Below are 13,859 nucleotides of genomic sequence, written 5' to 3' on the forward strand. Positions count from 1 at the left end.
TTTGTTGTGTCAAGATGCTGAGTGATGTGGTAATAGAGAAATGTTCTTGGCATCAGAAGATTTTTACGGGGACAGTATTTGGGCAGTGTGCAGTATATAGCCCTTTGGAAAAACATAAGATACTGCCCGAGAGATTACCTTGAATATTCACCCCAGCTGTGCAGATACTTGGCAATCTCACTGTCCAGAATGTGACACATCACCCTTACATCATGTATAGGTTGCAGGCAAGTTTAAAAATGTGTTTATCACAGAGTAAGTGGGAAAAATTAGCCTGTGGCAATATAGAATATTCAAATAGCATGTATGAAGGTGACAGCTGCTTTGGTTAGGGTACCATCCTCTCCCAAACATCTGAAAATTTCCATATTGGGCTGTGCTGGGTTTGGCTGCATTTGGTTTTCCCTTTTGGAAGACAAATAGAATTTTTAAAGTCTGCTTTTCAGTTTGTTCATAATACTGTGTGTCAAAACATTAATAATTAAGCATAGAATTACTGTGCTAAACTGCCAAATATTAAATGTTACAACCGGTGTCAAATCTCCAAAAATAACAAAATACATGCTTGTCTGTATTAGCAAAGTGTGGGGCACAGATGCATAGTGTACAAGCAGGGAGTTTAAGGTAGATAGAAATCTGGAAAGTAGCAATGTCAGGTTATTGCTTGATTCTTACCATAGTGCTATATCATCTTACCAGGTGTATAACTGTATTGTGTACTTGTCAAATTAACATTATTTTTACTGATCTACACAAGTAATTGCTTAAAAAAGTTAAAATAACCCCCCCTGATACTAAAAGCTAGTTTCTTAGTTTCTCTGCTTAAAACAACAATTTCTGTATCGATTAGTAAATTACTTTGCTGAGCACAGCATTAACTTGAAAAACAGTGTTACTGACTACAGGAAAAAGGAATTTAGCACCCTCATGTAATTTTTCCTAACCTGTCACATCAAAACATGTCTGGAATATGACAATTTGTTAAATAATCTGCTATAACCTACATGCTGGATAGACTGCGTTTATGTTTTGTTTAAAAATTACTGTCTGTTATTATAATAACCCAAAGTTTCTTATATATTCTTTATGTTTTTAAGATGCTAATAGGGTAAGCAGTATGTAATTTTTTGAGCTAGCCAGCAGGAAAAGCAGGACTCTGCAATATCAGGCTGTTCATTAAGTATGCTTCTTGTATGACCCTGTGAAAAGATCCATGCCCTATGCTGGAAAACATAATAACTAAAAACTATAGGCCCTGTGAACTAGACCTTTAGGGAAAAATTTCTTTCCAAGTCCAAATCCTGTGATCAGTTTGACTCTGCTAACCTATAGAAGAAGGTCCTGAGGCTTGGTGGTTTTTTGGGTTTTTTTTTTGGGGGGGTTTTTTGTTTGTTTGTTTGATTTTTTTTTTTATTATTTTTTTATTTTTTTTTTTATTTTTCCCAAGTCAAAACCGCAACAACAGAGGACAGGAAGGAAGAGAAGGAATTATTCTTCTCCCAGGGTGTGCCAGGGTCGCAGCATCTTCCTCTTCTGTCAATCTGTCCCTCTAGAAACATTTCAAACATAAGTCTTAAACTTATTTGGGTTTTTCACCCCAGGATAAAAAGGAAGGAGATCAGGAAATGTTATGTTACTGATGTGAAACACATTATTCCTGGAGTTGTTGGGTGAAATCCAGTCTTGGCCGTATAATTTTTATACTGTGTTTTTCTATTGCTTGAAAAACATCCGTCCATATGTGCATATATAAACACACTAATGCATAAAATCATCAGTGGCTCTATATATCATTTGCCAGAGACTGCTTTAGGGGTTTATTATTTTTTGGCTAAATGAAACTGAAACTTGGAGAGATTCCAGGAAGTTGTATAGTTTGAATTTGGTACCAGAGGGCCAAGAATAGTTCAAGACATTTCAATAGAGATTAGCATCCACATTTGGAGAAGTCTTGAGACATTTGTGATGTTTCAGTCATTATATTTAGCTTTGATTTTAAACCTCCCAACCTCTAAAATATTACTAAGTTATTCATAATCAGTATTCAAGGCTAAATAATAAACTTTGTGAAGCTGATTTTGAGTTTGTCAAACTCAGCACTGTCTTTGTAGCATTTGTGCTGAGGAAACTGATTTTCTGTATTTAATTTTTAAGGGAAATACATGCAGATGATGAATATTCTGAAACCAATTGCATTTGATGTGATCCACTTCATGTCCCAGCTCTTCGATTACTATCTGTATGCAGTCTATACGTTTTTTGGCCGAAATGATACGGTAGGTAGAAACATTATTTATTTCCAAGTACCACTGTACACACAAAATGGTAATACAGAGATCTCTGTATTTAAAGTACTGCCTAATATGTAATCCCCAGAAAAATTAGTGGCAACAGAATGGATTTGAATGCAGGAGTAAGAAAAGGCTGATTAGATCAGCAATAAGGGGAATAAGTACTGGGAGCATCATTATCACTGGGACATGAATCCTATTATATTTTGAATAGAGTCTGTACTCTTTTATTCCAGCAGTTATTTGAAAGGGAGGAAAGACATCATGAAATAACTAAAAGTACTGGCAGAAAGTGGGGAACTTGAAGTAGTCTGCAGGAGGGTGATGGTTTGGAGCCTAGAGAGTACGAGGTGTTTTCTTAGAGAAGAATAGCAAAAGGAGGAGGAGAAGGGGGCTGTGAAAGCTAAGTAGTAACTCAGCTTTAAGAGGTTTGAAATAAACTTTTTCAGCTCTAGTATTCTTCTGTCAAACTAATTGTATTGATGAAAACAACGGTTTTGAGTTATCTTGTAGTTGAAATAAATACTTGTTGGCAGTGTCTGAACATAACATAGGTCAACTTTCAACAGAATTGTCTTAAAGCATTTATGAAAAGCTGCACATAAACCAAATTTTCTCCTCTCTTGGACCCTAAATGACCCCACAAGTAATAATATTGTGGGGTTCCAAATTCATCATCATTTGTTGGCAAATGATAATGGATTTTCAGACTCAACATATGGTTCTAAATGGTTTTGAGCTGTTCTCTTTGGCAGGACAAATGTGTTTGCAATTTGTGTTTAGAAGATGGGTGGTTCTGATTTTTTTTTTTTTTTTTTTTTTTTTTTAAGATAATTGTTTCCTATTGGTTTAGTCAGCTGCTCCGGTATTCACATTGTGTTTTATTTATATTTTTTTGCACCTCTGTTTTGTGTTTTTAAAGCCCGTACCGAGTTCCTCATTAGAGAACAGCAGAGTGCTAGGCAGGTAAACATTATAACAGATGGGTGGTAAAATTGTGATGGTTTTATAGTGTGCCTCATTTTTGTTTAGACAGATGATTTTCCATGGGAAACATAATGCTTTACAGGGGGTCTATGAATGTAATGAACCCTCTTGTAATGCTGCTTAAATGTCCTTACTCCCCATAGTGTTTGTAAATTTTTGGAAAGTAGAGATGGGTGATGGTATATGATTTAGACCGCTGAGAGTGTTCTTGTTTTATTTACAAAATAGCATCAAGTGGGATTCTTAAAAGTATTCTAGTAATACAGATTCCTTAAAAATGGTTAAAATTCTTTATGAATATTGTGCTATGTTGTATGTGTGAGTTAGTACACACATAAGAAGAGTGATTAATTGTACAGAGTTTATTGTGAGTTCAGTGAAAATCAAGGATTTAAAATATACATGTTGTATTCTATGTCCAGTCATGATGCTAAGTCATTGCTTTTTCCAGATCTCTTTAGAATGATTATCCTACGTAGTCAGTATTTGACTTTCTTCACTGTCGAGAGTTGCACACCACTGTAACCAGAATTGCTCTTTCAAAACCTTTTGAATTTGTGGAATGCAAGTTAAGGCTGCCTTTCCTCCTTATCTCAAATTATGGGGCAACCTAACATGAAATTAAAAGGAACTGACTATATTTAATATCTGCTCACTAGAGTGTAAGATGTTCATGAACATGCCACAGAATAGTTTTCCTTAGCAGAATAAATTTGAGGTGGTTTATTTTTTTTGAGAAGACATAGTAATTTGTAAACCAATAGCCATTCTTATGGAAAACACCTTTTTTTTTAAATATAAGAGGTTATGTAGAATTCGTGATCAGTAAAATTATTCTGTGAATTGTCTAATGCTCTGCTTATTAGCCTTACTTGTGGAATTAAAATATCTACCATTTTGCATATAGAAATAGCAAAAATTTCCATGAAACAAAGCAGTTATACTGATGAGTGACATGTTCTGTGTGAAGTCATGAGGCTCTGTCCTGAATAATGCTAAACAACACAACAATCTTTTTTTGGGTTTTGATTGTTTGTTGTGGTGTTTTTTTTCCCCTCGTACATGTGGATGCACAATTCTGACCAGGCTGTAGTTGGTTGCTTGATAAAGGTGGAGTTCTTGATATGTAATGTGGAAATCTAAGTTTGGTTTTAGGTTCTTTTTCATTCAGGTATGTTTCAAATATGAAAATGCCATTTTCTAGAAAGAAATATATAATTATAGAATAAGTAAGTGACAGTTACTAATAGCTATTGAAAATTAGTAATTGAAAGACAGAAAGGAAAAGAATTAGTGGCAGGTTGTTTGATGTGTAGTTTTGATGCAGGTGCAGATTTCTTAAAATGAAACTTGTAAATACATTTTTAAATATATGTATTTTTTTCCTTTAAGCTGGGTATTTTTTCCTGGTTGTTCTTACCTTAACAGGGAGAATATCCAGTCTTGGATTTGCAGGTCCTTATGGCCGTGTCTTGAAAAACTGCTATATGACATTAAGGAGGAAAAAAGAGAATTAAGGGTGTGTTTCTTAAAGGGAAGAAAGTTATTTTAATTTTCACCCATATACTTTCAAAATCAAAGGCAGTTCAGAACTGATACTTCTACAGTAAAAATGTGAAAGAAAAATACAAATTATTTTTGGAAAAAGGCTTACTTCACCTGTAGAGAAAAAAAGGTGTAAACGTTCTTTTATCAAATGTGGACACTAGGATAGTGATTTATGTCTCCTAAATCAGGTTATAGATTTCAGCTCAGTGTGATTCAGGTAGGAATTCAGCTCAGGTGTAAATTTTCATTGAATACATAGGAGGATTGGGGCAGATGGACATCTTAAATCAGAAATGTTAGATGCAGTAAATGGGGACCTAAATTATAACTTTTTGTAGTTAAAAAGAGCAGATGAGATCACCTGAACTTAAACACTTCCTTCCATGATTTAGTGAATTGAAAGGAAGTCAAATAATACAACAGTGCTCTACACATTGTTCAGTAAATTGCCTTTTGGTGTGACTCACATACCAGAACTGTATTGAAATACTTCCAGATTTTTGATGTAAATGTGTGTTTCTTAGCTGTCCAATTTCCACTTCCTTTATTGTGTTAGTTTGCTCTTTGTTTTTCTAATTGGAAGTAGAAGATAAGTACCTACATTAGTTATGCATGTTGAAACAGATCCTCAGCTGCTATAATTCTCATTGCATTTACCAGGAAATCATTGTAGCTATATTGATTTATCCCAGCTGAACATATGCCCCATAATACTTCTGAGCCATGAACATGAAGGTGGCACATTCCTCAGGCAGATCTTTGTAAGCATTAATACTGACTGTTTTATAAGGATCAATGGATATAATTTTCCATATGAAAGTTAGATATTTAATAAGGAATTATAAGAGATTTTGTAGCTTGAGAAATTAAGACCATTTAGCTTGAGTGTGGTGTGCATGTAGCTCTCAGTAGGGGCATTGTGGTGCAGCATTCTGGGCTCATTGCCCAAATAAGAAAATCTAGAGTCTTGCACCTAAATACAGTATTATAACAATAAAGGATACTGTTTGTTTATGGGTATGAATGATAAACTGCTAGCTTCATGAGAGGTACTTGGGTCATTCTTCATACCAGTACAGTGTTGAGTGCCGTGACCTCTGTTGATTTTCATTTTGTATGGTTGCGATTATGTGCTAAAACTTTAATGTAAGTAAACTGTAGCTAATGTTTACAAACTGAAGTTTTGCTGTATCACTGTAAAGTTTAAACCAATGGGTTCTCCTTTCCTGACTTAAATAGAATGTGTCTCTTCCAGTTTGAGTCAACGGGACTGGGCCTCAGTAGCAGCAGATTACGCACCACACTGAACAGAATCCAGGAGAGTCTGATTGATCTAGTAAGTACTTGGATTTTGTTAATGCTTAGTGAAATAAAGGTCTGTGTAGGAAATTCAGGAATTGTATTTCATTGTGCCTTTCAGATTTTTCTCTCTCTTCATATACAGTGTGTGTGTGTAACGACAAAGGCTTGGTTTCATGGCATATCATGATGTAGATATTATTGTATGAACTGTTTCTAATATACAACAAAACTAGTTCAATAGCTTTTGCTAGATGTAACAACAAAATTATGTATTTAAATCTTCTAATGTATTACAGCTCATGTAATAGAGAGGCATTCTGGTATTACCCTTATTAAATGAGACGTTTTATAAAAAAAACCCACAAAACAACGTAATAGGTGAGTCATTTTTCTTTAGTAAAGAAATAGCAAACCAGTAAGCTGTCTGGAAGATCATTCACCTTACAAGATAATAGTAGTATATTGAGGCCTTTGTTAAGTCATTTCTGAATTGTGGGAAACTTTCCCTGATGTATTTTATAGATTATGTCCCATTGGCCAGTTCATGAGTTATTTTCAAAATGAGAAAAGTAAATATGACGCTTGTGTCACATTGATAGTAGAAAGTGAAGAAATTTTCTAACACTATCATAATTTTCTAACTGTATCATAATTTTCTAACAGTATCATAAAAGGCTTGTATTCATATCATGGATGCTTCAGGAAGTATTTATTTTTTAAGGCTTCTCCCTTAGAAAAAAGTAAAAGACAGATGCTCTACTCTGACTTTCACAAGGATTTGGCACTCCACAGAGCTGTACGTTATGCATTTTATATCGAATCCTAAACTGTTCTTTCAGAGAAGCCTCTTAAAGGGTTTTGGGGCCATTTCTTAGATAGTCACTAGAGGGAGCATAAGATAACTAAAAACCCCCGGCCTCCATAAAATAGGAAAAGGCTAGTCCTATTGATATTCATCACAAAGGCAGTGTATTCAGAAAGAAAAAACTGTTTCTAGGGAGATCTTGCAAAGGAATCGGTTAAAGATTATAGAAAAATGGCAAGTTCTGGAATTAATTTTTTAAACTTACTCTGTAGTCACAGTTCCTGACGGTATTTCAGTCTTGCATTTTTCATTGTCAAAATAATTAAAAAAAAAAAATTTCTAGGTGTAAATTGGAAAAATAACAGGACTTCTTTTTCTTTTTCAGTCATTTAACAATGCTGTTACAGATAATGTTAGTGTCAATTGAAATTAATAGCTATGTTCCAGGTAAGATTTGAAAGGAGGAAGAAATCTTAGCTAACTACTATTAACTTAAAGGCTTTCCGTGAGGTTATTAATATCTTATGAACTTATGCTCCTCTTATGCTATAAATGGAAACATTTTGCTTTTTGATTCATGAGGAAGAAAAAAGTCTTCTGAGTATTTTTATTGCTTGCTTATTTTTAAGAGTTTGTGAAAGTTGAGATTAATCTTACTGTGTCATAAAATGGATATTTCTCATGACTGTATGGACTGTTCTGGACTGCTCTCAAAATTCTCCTCTCGTCTTAGATAATTGTAAATTGCTTTCTGAAAATATTCATGTTTGTGTTGTAAGGTTCAGTCTCATGGCCTGTTGGGAGTTTTGTATTTTTGCATTGTCTTCTATTCATGGTAACTTCATTAGGGACTATCATTTCTGTTGCATTTCAGTTCCTGATAGCAGTATCTTTCAGTATTTTATTCTCATAAAGATAACTTGAATCTGACAGTTTTGAATCTGTGGCTAAGGCTCTGCCAGAATTGCATGTAGATCAGAATAGTTCCTCTAATCTGCCAGTGCCTGTGATGGTTGACCTCTATGATCTGTATCAACTCTTCAGTAATTTAGACTGGATCTTTCCTAGCTTTCCTCTTGAACTTTGTCCAAGAATAGTTGGAGGATTTAGAGGCCATCTCCTCCAGCTTTTTGTAGACTTTCTGTCGTTCCTGTTTGCAACTGAATTAGTGCTATCTAATTTACATCAGATACCTTTTAGGATACTACTTCTATTATTCAGCTGGATTTTAAGCTTCGTTTGTCAAGAAAAAAGCAAAGTGGAAGGGTGTTCCACTTCTGGCAAACTAAAGCCAAACTGCTCTAACGTTCTTTCTCACATCTTTGTAGCATCTTCTGTATAAAGAGTATGGAGGTCGATTGGAGATGTTCCAAATAGGACCTTACAGAAGTGCTCTATTCTAAGTTTATACTTCCCTATTATTACAGTGCAAGAACTGTGTGCCCTTTTAGTACCTACTGTACTTACAGTACACTCACCATACTTGAGAGAGAAGTACTATCCTGGTTTTCAGTTGGACCACTGAGAGATAGAGAGTTGGGTTTCTGACTCAGAGCCACTGAGCAAAAAAGACTGCAGCCATTTAAAACACTTCCTCTCCTCTTCCCTGCATCCCTCTTCATGCATCATGTACCCCCTGCTTCTGCTGGAAGGTCCTTGTCCCTGCTAAGCAGTACTCAACAATAGCTGAATCGCTTCTCTGTTTTGTAATCTAATACTTCATAGTAAAGCCAATTGTACTTTATAAACTGCAGCAAATCCACCTGCAGTTTAGATTAATGTTACAGACTGTGAACAGGAAATAGCTGAGATATGAACATGCCTTTGGTCATGTTAACTTCACCATAGGGCAATAATGTGACACCTTAGCTGTGATACATATTATTCAAAGTCTGTATGCTGCTCCTACACTGATATAATAATAAACATAGTGAACAAAAAACCCCAAACAATAACCATCAAACCTCATGACTTCAGTTGGAAGTAAAAGTGCCCCCCCCCTCATATTTATGATACAAAAACATGTTTGTAATTTGTATGTTTTGTATGATATAATCCAAATTATAATGATGAAGGGACTTAAGTCTTTACCAGATTGAGCAAACATGTTCTTCAGGCACTACTGCTTTAAATATGTTTCTATTTAAAATAAATACACCAATAATGAGGTTTTGTCCAGGTATGGCTTTTGTTAATCTCTGCGCTGCTAGTATTGATACTAGTTTAAGTATGGTCTGTAATTTCTTTTGATAGGTAAATGAAATAGGTTTAGTTAAAAAATTTTAAAAAAGGGGCCTACTGATTTGCTTTCTTATAGTAAGTTATGTGGAAGTGTTCTGGGAGCTTACAATGAATGATTGAGTAACCAGTTTTCTGTGTCTAAGCTACTTGTAGGCTAATTCAAAAGTATAAAAAATACAAGCACTTTGAGTATTTGCTTTAAAGTTTATTAGGGTGCAGTTTCATTTTTGAGAGGTAAGATAACAATATGACTTTTAAAAATTTGTTTAGCTGCGTTGCACTGAACTTCATAGGTGTATCTGAACTTCCTGTTCAGGCCTTTCCCCAGCTAGTACAAAATAACTTCAGTACAGATTTCTGCCATGCAACATCTTCAGAGCAAATAATTTGGATGCTCCAGAAATAGCACTCTGCAAGCTGTGTTTCGTTCATACCAGCAGGATGTATTAAAAGGAAAACACAGACAGAGAAGAGTGAAAAGGGGAGGACGAAGTGCTACTGTTTCAGCCTCGCTTATAATGCTAAGGTGCGGTTTTGATTAGGCCAAACACATTGAAACAAGTGTCTGTTTCTGAGCTATTGGTATCTCCTCACTGGCAGTACCCCTGAGTGGGATATGTAGAGATACCTACACACATTCGGTCCTTGTGTTTGTCATTTCTAACAGGAATGTGTTTTTGCAACAGTAATGATGTTCATATTAGTCCACTGAGACCAGTAAGCCCCCAAGTAGGTACAAGGCATCAATCAGATTGATGTGATCTATAATAACTGGTGATTCGGAAGGGAAATTTCTACTTCTGATTCCTTGCTTTAGCTGTCCCTAAGCAGCTTCCTTGTCTTCACAAAATGTAATTAGTCATGGTACTGCCATTACCTAAATGTTGTTTGTTAATGTCCTGTGTATGCAAGTAGCTGCCTCAAGTGATACTGCTGCTTCCAAAAGTGAGATTTTGGGGGCAAATAACCATGGAATACTCATAAATATTTCATTGCAAACTGGCTTGCTCAAGTAAAACTGAGTTTTAGAATGAAGTATGTTGAGTTACTGTGCCTTACAGCAGTAGAAAATAAATCACTGTGGTAAAGTATATAAGCATTGCAATGTAATGTATAGAAGAGTAGATGGAAGAAATCAGTGGTATAAAGAAGTATTGGTTAATGTTTTATAGTCTAGCTTTTGGACTCTTTCCCCATAAAGTATATAACTTTTGGCAGACATAGTACATTAGAGATTGATGGTGCAGAGATGGAAAATGTAGATTTTTCAGCTGTACAAATAAGATAAGGAATAATGGGAGGAACAGGTTTTTTTTCTTCATGCCTGACTTTCCAGCCCATTTTGGCTTTGACCCTTTGGTGCTGTGGAATGGTATGGTTCAGTTATACTGGTCCCATTTCTGGAAACAAACAATTCAGTTTTACTTAAAATGTCACAGCACAGCCCTGCGTTACTTGGTGTGGACATGTACCACTTTATGTCCTGGTTTGGCATACCAATGGCAAGCTCTGGAGAGTCTAGGCTGTGGAATTTGTTACTTGACATCACAGGTCCCAGCACAGGATGCTGCTTCTGAAAGATATAGCTAAGATCCTCGCTGAAATGGTAGTTGTGAACTGTGATTCTTGGTGAGGTTTTGTTTGGCTGAAGATAATTTCTGCAACTTCAAAGGAGAAAAAAAAAGCCTGAAGAGAAAAAAAAAAAAAAAAACAACACAAAAAAACCACAACGACAACACCACAAAAGACAATATGTGAGGTTTTTTCCTTCCTCTTTTTGAAAAGATTTGTACAACATACGTAATGACAATGTTTAAGGTGTTGTGTGAATTGCTTGTCAAGGGAAGAGAACTCTGTGTATACAAAAGGAAGTTCTGACATGACAAACACTTTGAAAATATGCTAGGGCTTCTGCAGCTGTTTTGCTTCCTCACGTTATTCATTTAGAGCTTTTCATACTTTTTTTTGTTTGATTGTATTACCTGAGTAGACTGGAATGATTTACTGAAGTTTTCTAGCTTACTTCTTTGAATAAATCTGGGTTTTGGGAATTGCTTTGTCTCTCTACAGACAGTCACTGAACCATCTCATTTTAGTCACTTCAGACTCTTTTTCCTCAGCATCGAAAACTTAGGGCTGATTCCTAGTCTTGGAGGAGTGAAGGTGTCTGCAGAGTCACAGCTTAGCACCTGGGAGCTGGCAGCAGCTCCTCCTGAAAATCTTTGGAAAGAAAAATGCTGCAGTAAAAATGTGTGAACGTGTGTGACCGGACCAGATTTGTTTTTTGTAAGGTAGTGGTTCAGGTTCTCAACAGTGTAGTAGTGGGTGTGTTTTTCTGTGGAGGCTCATTTTATATTTATTTTTTTAAAGCATAGCTAATGCCTCATTTTCTCAGTTGTCTATAAGCACATAGTGATGCCTGATAGAGGCCGTACTGCGTTAGGTTGGACAGGATAGTAAATAAACTTGGTAACTGTTGGTGATTTTTTTTTTTTTTTTTTATGCAAAAAGCCTGTCATTTAACTTTGAACACTAAGAAATAAATGGAATGCAAAGATCCTGGAAGTTTCTACACAGATTTTATTGAAGTCTGTTATGAAGCCAGTGGGACTGACCCAACTGAGGTTTGGGCCATGCTTGTTTTGTGGCAAAGACCTTGGATGATCCACACTTCTGAAATCTGAAACCTCATGCCTACCTCAAGGCACTGCTGATCAACTCAGCCCTGGGGCTGGTGCAAGGTGTGTGCGCTGGCAAGCTTGGGGATCCCTTGCACGGCATGTACAATACTGTAAGCGTATCACTCCCCTGCAAAGGATTATAAATAAATAGAAAATTGATAACGTGGTTTCTCAAGATGGTTTGTTGTTTGGTTTTTAATTATCTGCTCTCTCAAAGTGTGTTGAGTGGTGATCATGGTAGTACGTTACATTATTTACGATACATTTGACTTAGTTTCCTAAGGGCTGAGTTAAGATTACCTGTTTTGTAAACTTTGTGCCCTAACTGAGAAAATGCTAATCTTTCAACTTAAAATGTAGTAGGAGTATTGAAAAGTACCATTTTTAAACCTTAATGCATTTATGTCATATTCAAAAAGCACTGTACCCTTGAATGCAGTATGCTTTTACAACTGGCTTTACCTGTTGTTTTCGGCATCAAGTTTCAAGAACTGTTAGGGATGTGTAAGTTGAAGGGGGAGGGGAAAAAACCTGACTTGTTGCTTTCAGTACATTTCTTCTAATAAAAAATTCTTGTGTATTATGCAACTACTTGGTGTTAATTGAATTCAAGAGCCTTTGAATACAATAAGGGGTTATGCTTTCTTTGATCAGTGTTTATTTTTTTGTACTCTATGCTCATAATATTATAGAAACTATCAATTACAGTTTTGTAATCAGAGATGATAGCACTGTCCTGACTTAGGTAAACATCTGGGGGCAGTCTGCTTTTCCTTCTTAATCAGCAGCGCACATCAAGATCTTGGTAACAGTGTCGGTATGTCAGAACTGCTATAGACTGATTGACTGCCGTACCCTTTTCAGATCGTCTGTTTTCTTCCATGCCTTTCAAACACCACTTATTCCTTTAAAATCAGTATTTCTTCAGTAGCATTTAGAGGTATCGCCATTTGTTCATAGCAGAATCAAAACTAAAATTGTTCCTATTGTGTATGTATATTAAAAACAATTCTAAAGCTCAAGTCTTATGCAAAAAATGTTAGGTCAGGAGAAGCTCAGTTTTGAGAGATCATTGGTTATTAGTGTGATCTGCAGAACTTTGTGTGCTGGGGACAAGTTGTGGGGTTTACTGTTTTTTGGTTTTTTTTTTCTAAAGTTAGTGAAAGTGGATGATTATAATGAACTGTCAACTATCTCCACCATAAGTGGCAGATAATTGGTTATTTTGGTCATAAATTCTGTTTGGATAACTGAAATAAATACATGTTTCTGAACTCAATGAGATCAGGCCCCTTAAAAATGTCTTTCTTGCAAATTGCATGTCAAACTTTTGATTTAGATAATTAGCTTAGGTAGTTCATACTTCTAATTTAGGTAATTAGATTATAGTTTCTTCTTCCCACTAAGATGGAAGCCTTAACAGAGGTTTGCCACTGGGTTCAGCCAAACTATTGAAATGGAAACGTTCTCTTGTGCTAGGAGACATTTTTTGGAGGAAGAGATTGAAGGAGAGGCTTGTTCCTTACACAGATTTCTTTCTTTCTTTCTTTCTTTCTTTCTTTCTTTCTTTCTTTCTTTCTTTCTTTCTTTCTTTCTTTCTTTCTTTCTTTCTTTCTTTCTTTCTTTCTTTCTTTCTTTCTTTCTTTCTTTCTTTCTTTCTTTCTTTCTCTCTTTCTTTCTTTCTCTCTCTTTCTTTCTTTCTTTCTCTCTTTTCTCTTTCTCTCTTTCTTTCTTTCTTTCTTTCTTTCTTTCTTTCTCTTTCTCTCTTTCTCTCTTTCTCTCTTTCTCTCTCTCTCTCTCTCTCTCTCTCTCTCTCTCTCTCTTTCTCTCTTTCTCTCTTTCTCTCTTTCTCTCTTTCTCTTTCTCTTCTCTCTTTCTCTCTTTCTCTCTTTCTCTCTTTCTCTCTTTCTCTCTTTTCTCTCTTCTCTCTTTCTCTCTTTCTCTCTTTCTCTCTTTCTCTCTTTCTCTCTCTTCTCTCCCTCCCCTCTCTTTTCTCTTCTCTCT

The 13,859-nt window shown here is 35.6% G+C and overlaps 1 protein-coding gene across 2 annotated transcripts in view; it reads left to right on the top strand.

The window, feature by feature from the left end:
- Positions 1-13,859, top strand: part of VPS50 (VPS50 subunit of EARP/GARPII complex) — a 99,252-nt gene that overhangs the window by 70,158 nt on the left and 15,235 nt on the right. For both annotated transcript variants that reach the window (XM_074897994.1, XM_074897995.1), the window contains 2 exons: positions 2,155-2,276; positions 6,082-6,162. In XM_074897994.1, the coding sequence (XP_074754095.1) occupies positions 2,155-2,276; positions 6,082-6,162 (203 nt within the window). The remainder of the gene's footprint in view (positions 1-2,154; positions 2,277-6,081; positions 6,163-13,859) is intronic.

Source organism: Athene noctua, chromosome 2 (genome assembly GCF_965140245.1).
Source record: "Athene noctua chromosome 2, bAthNoc1.hap1.1, whole genome shotgun sequence".
Taxonomy (NCBI): Eukaryota; Metazoa; Chordata; class Aves; order Strigiformes; family Strigidae; genus Athene; species Athene noctua.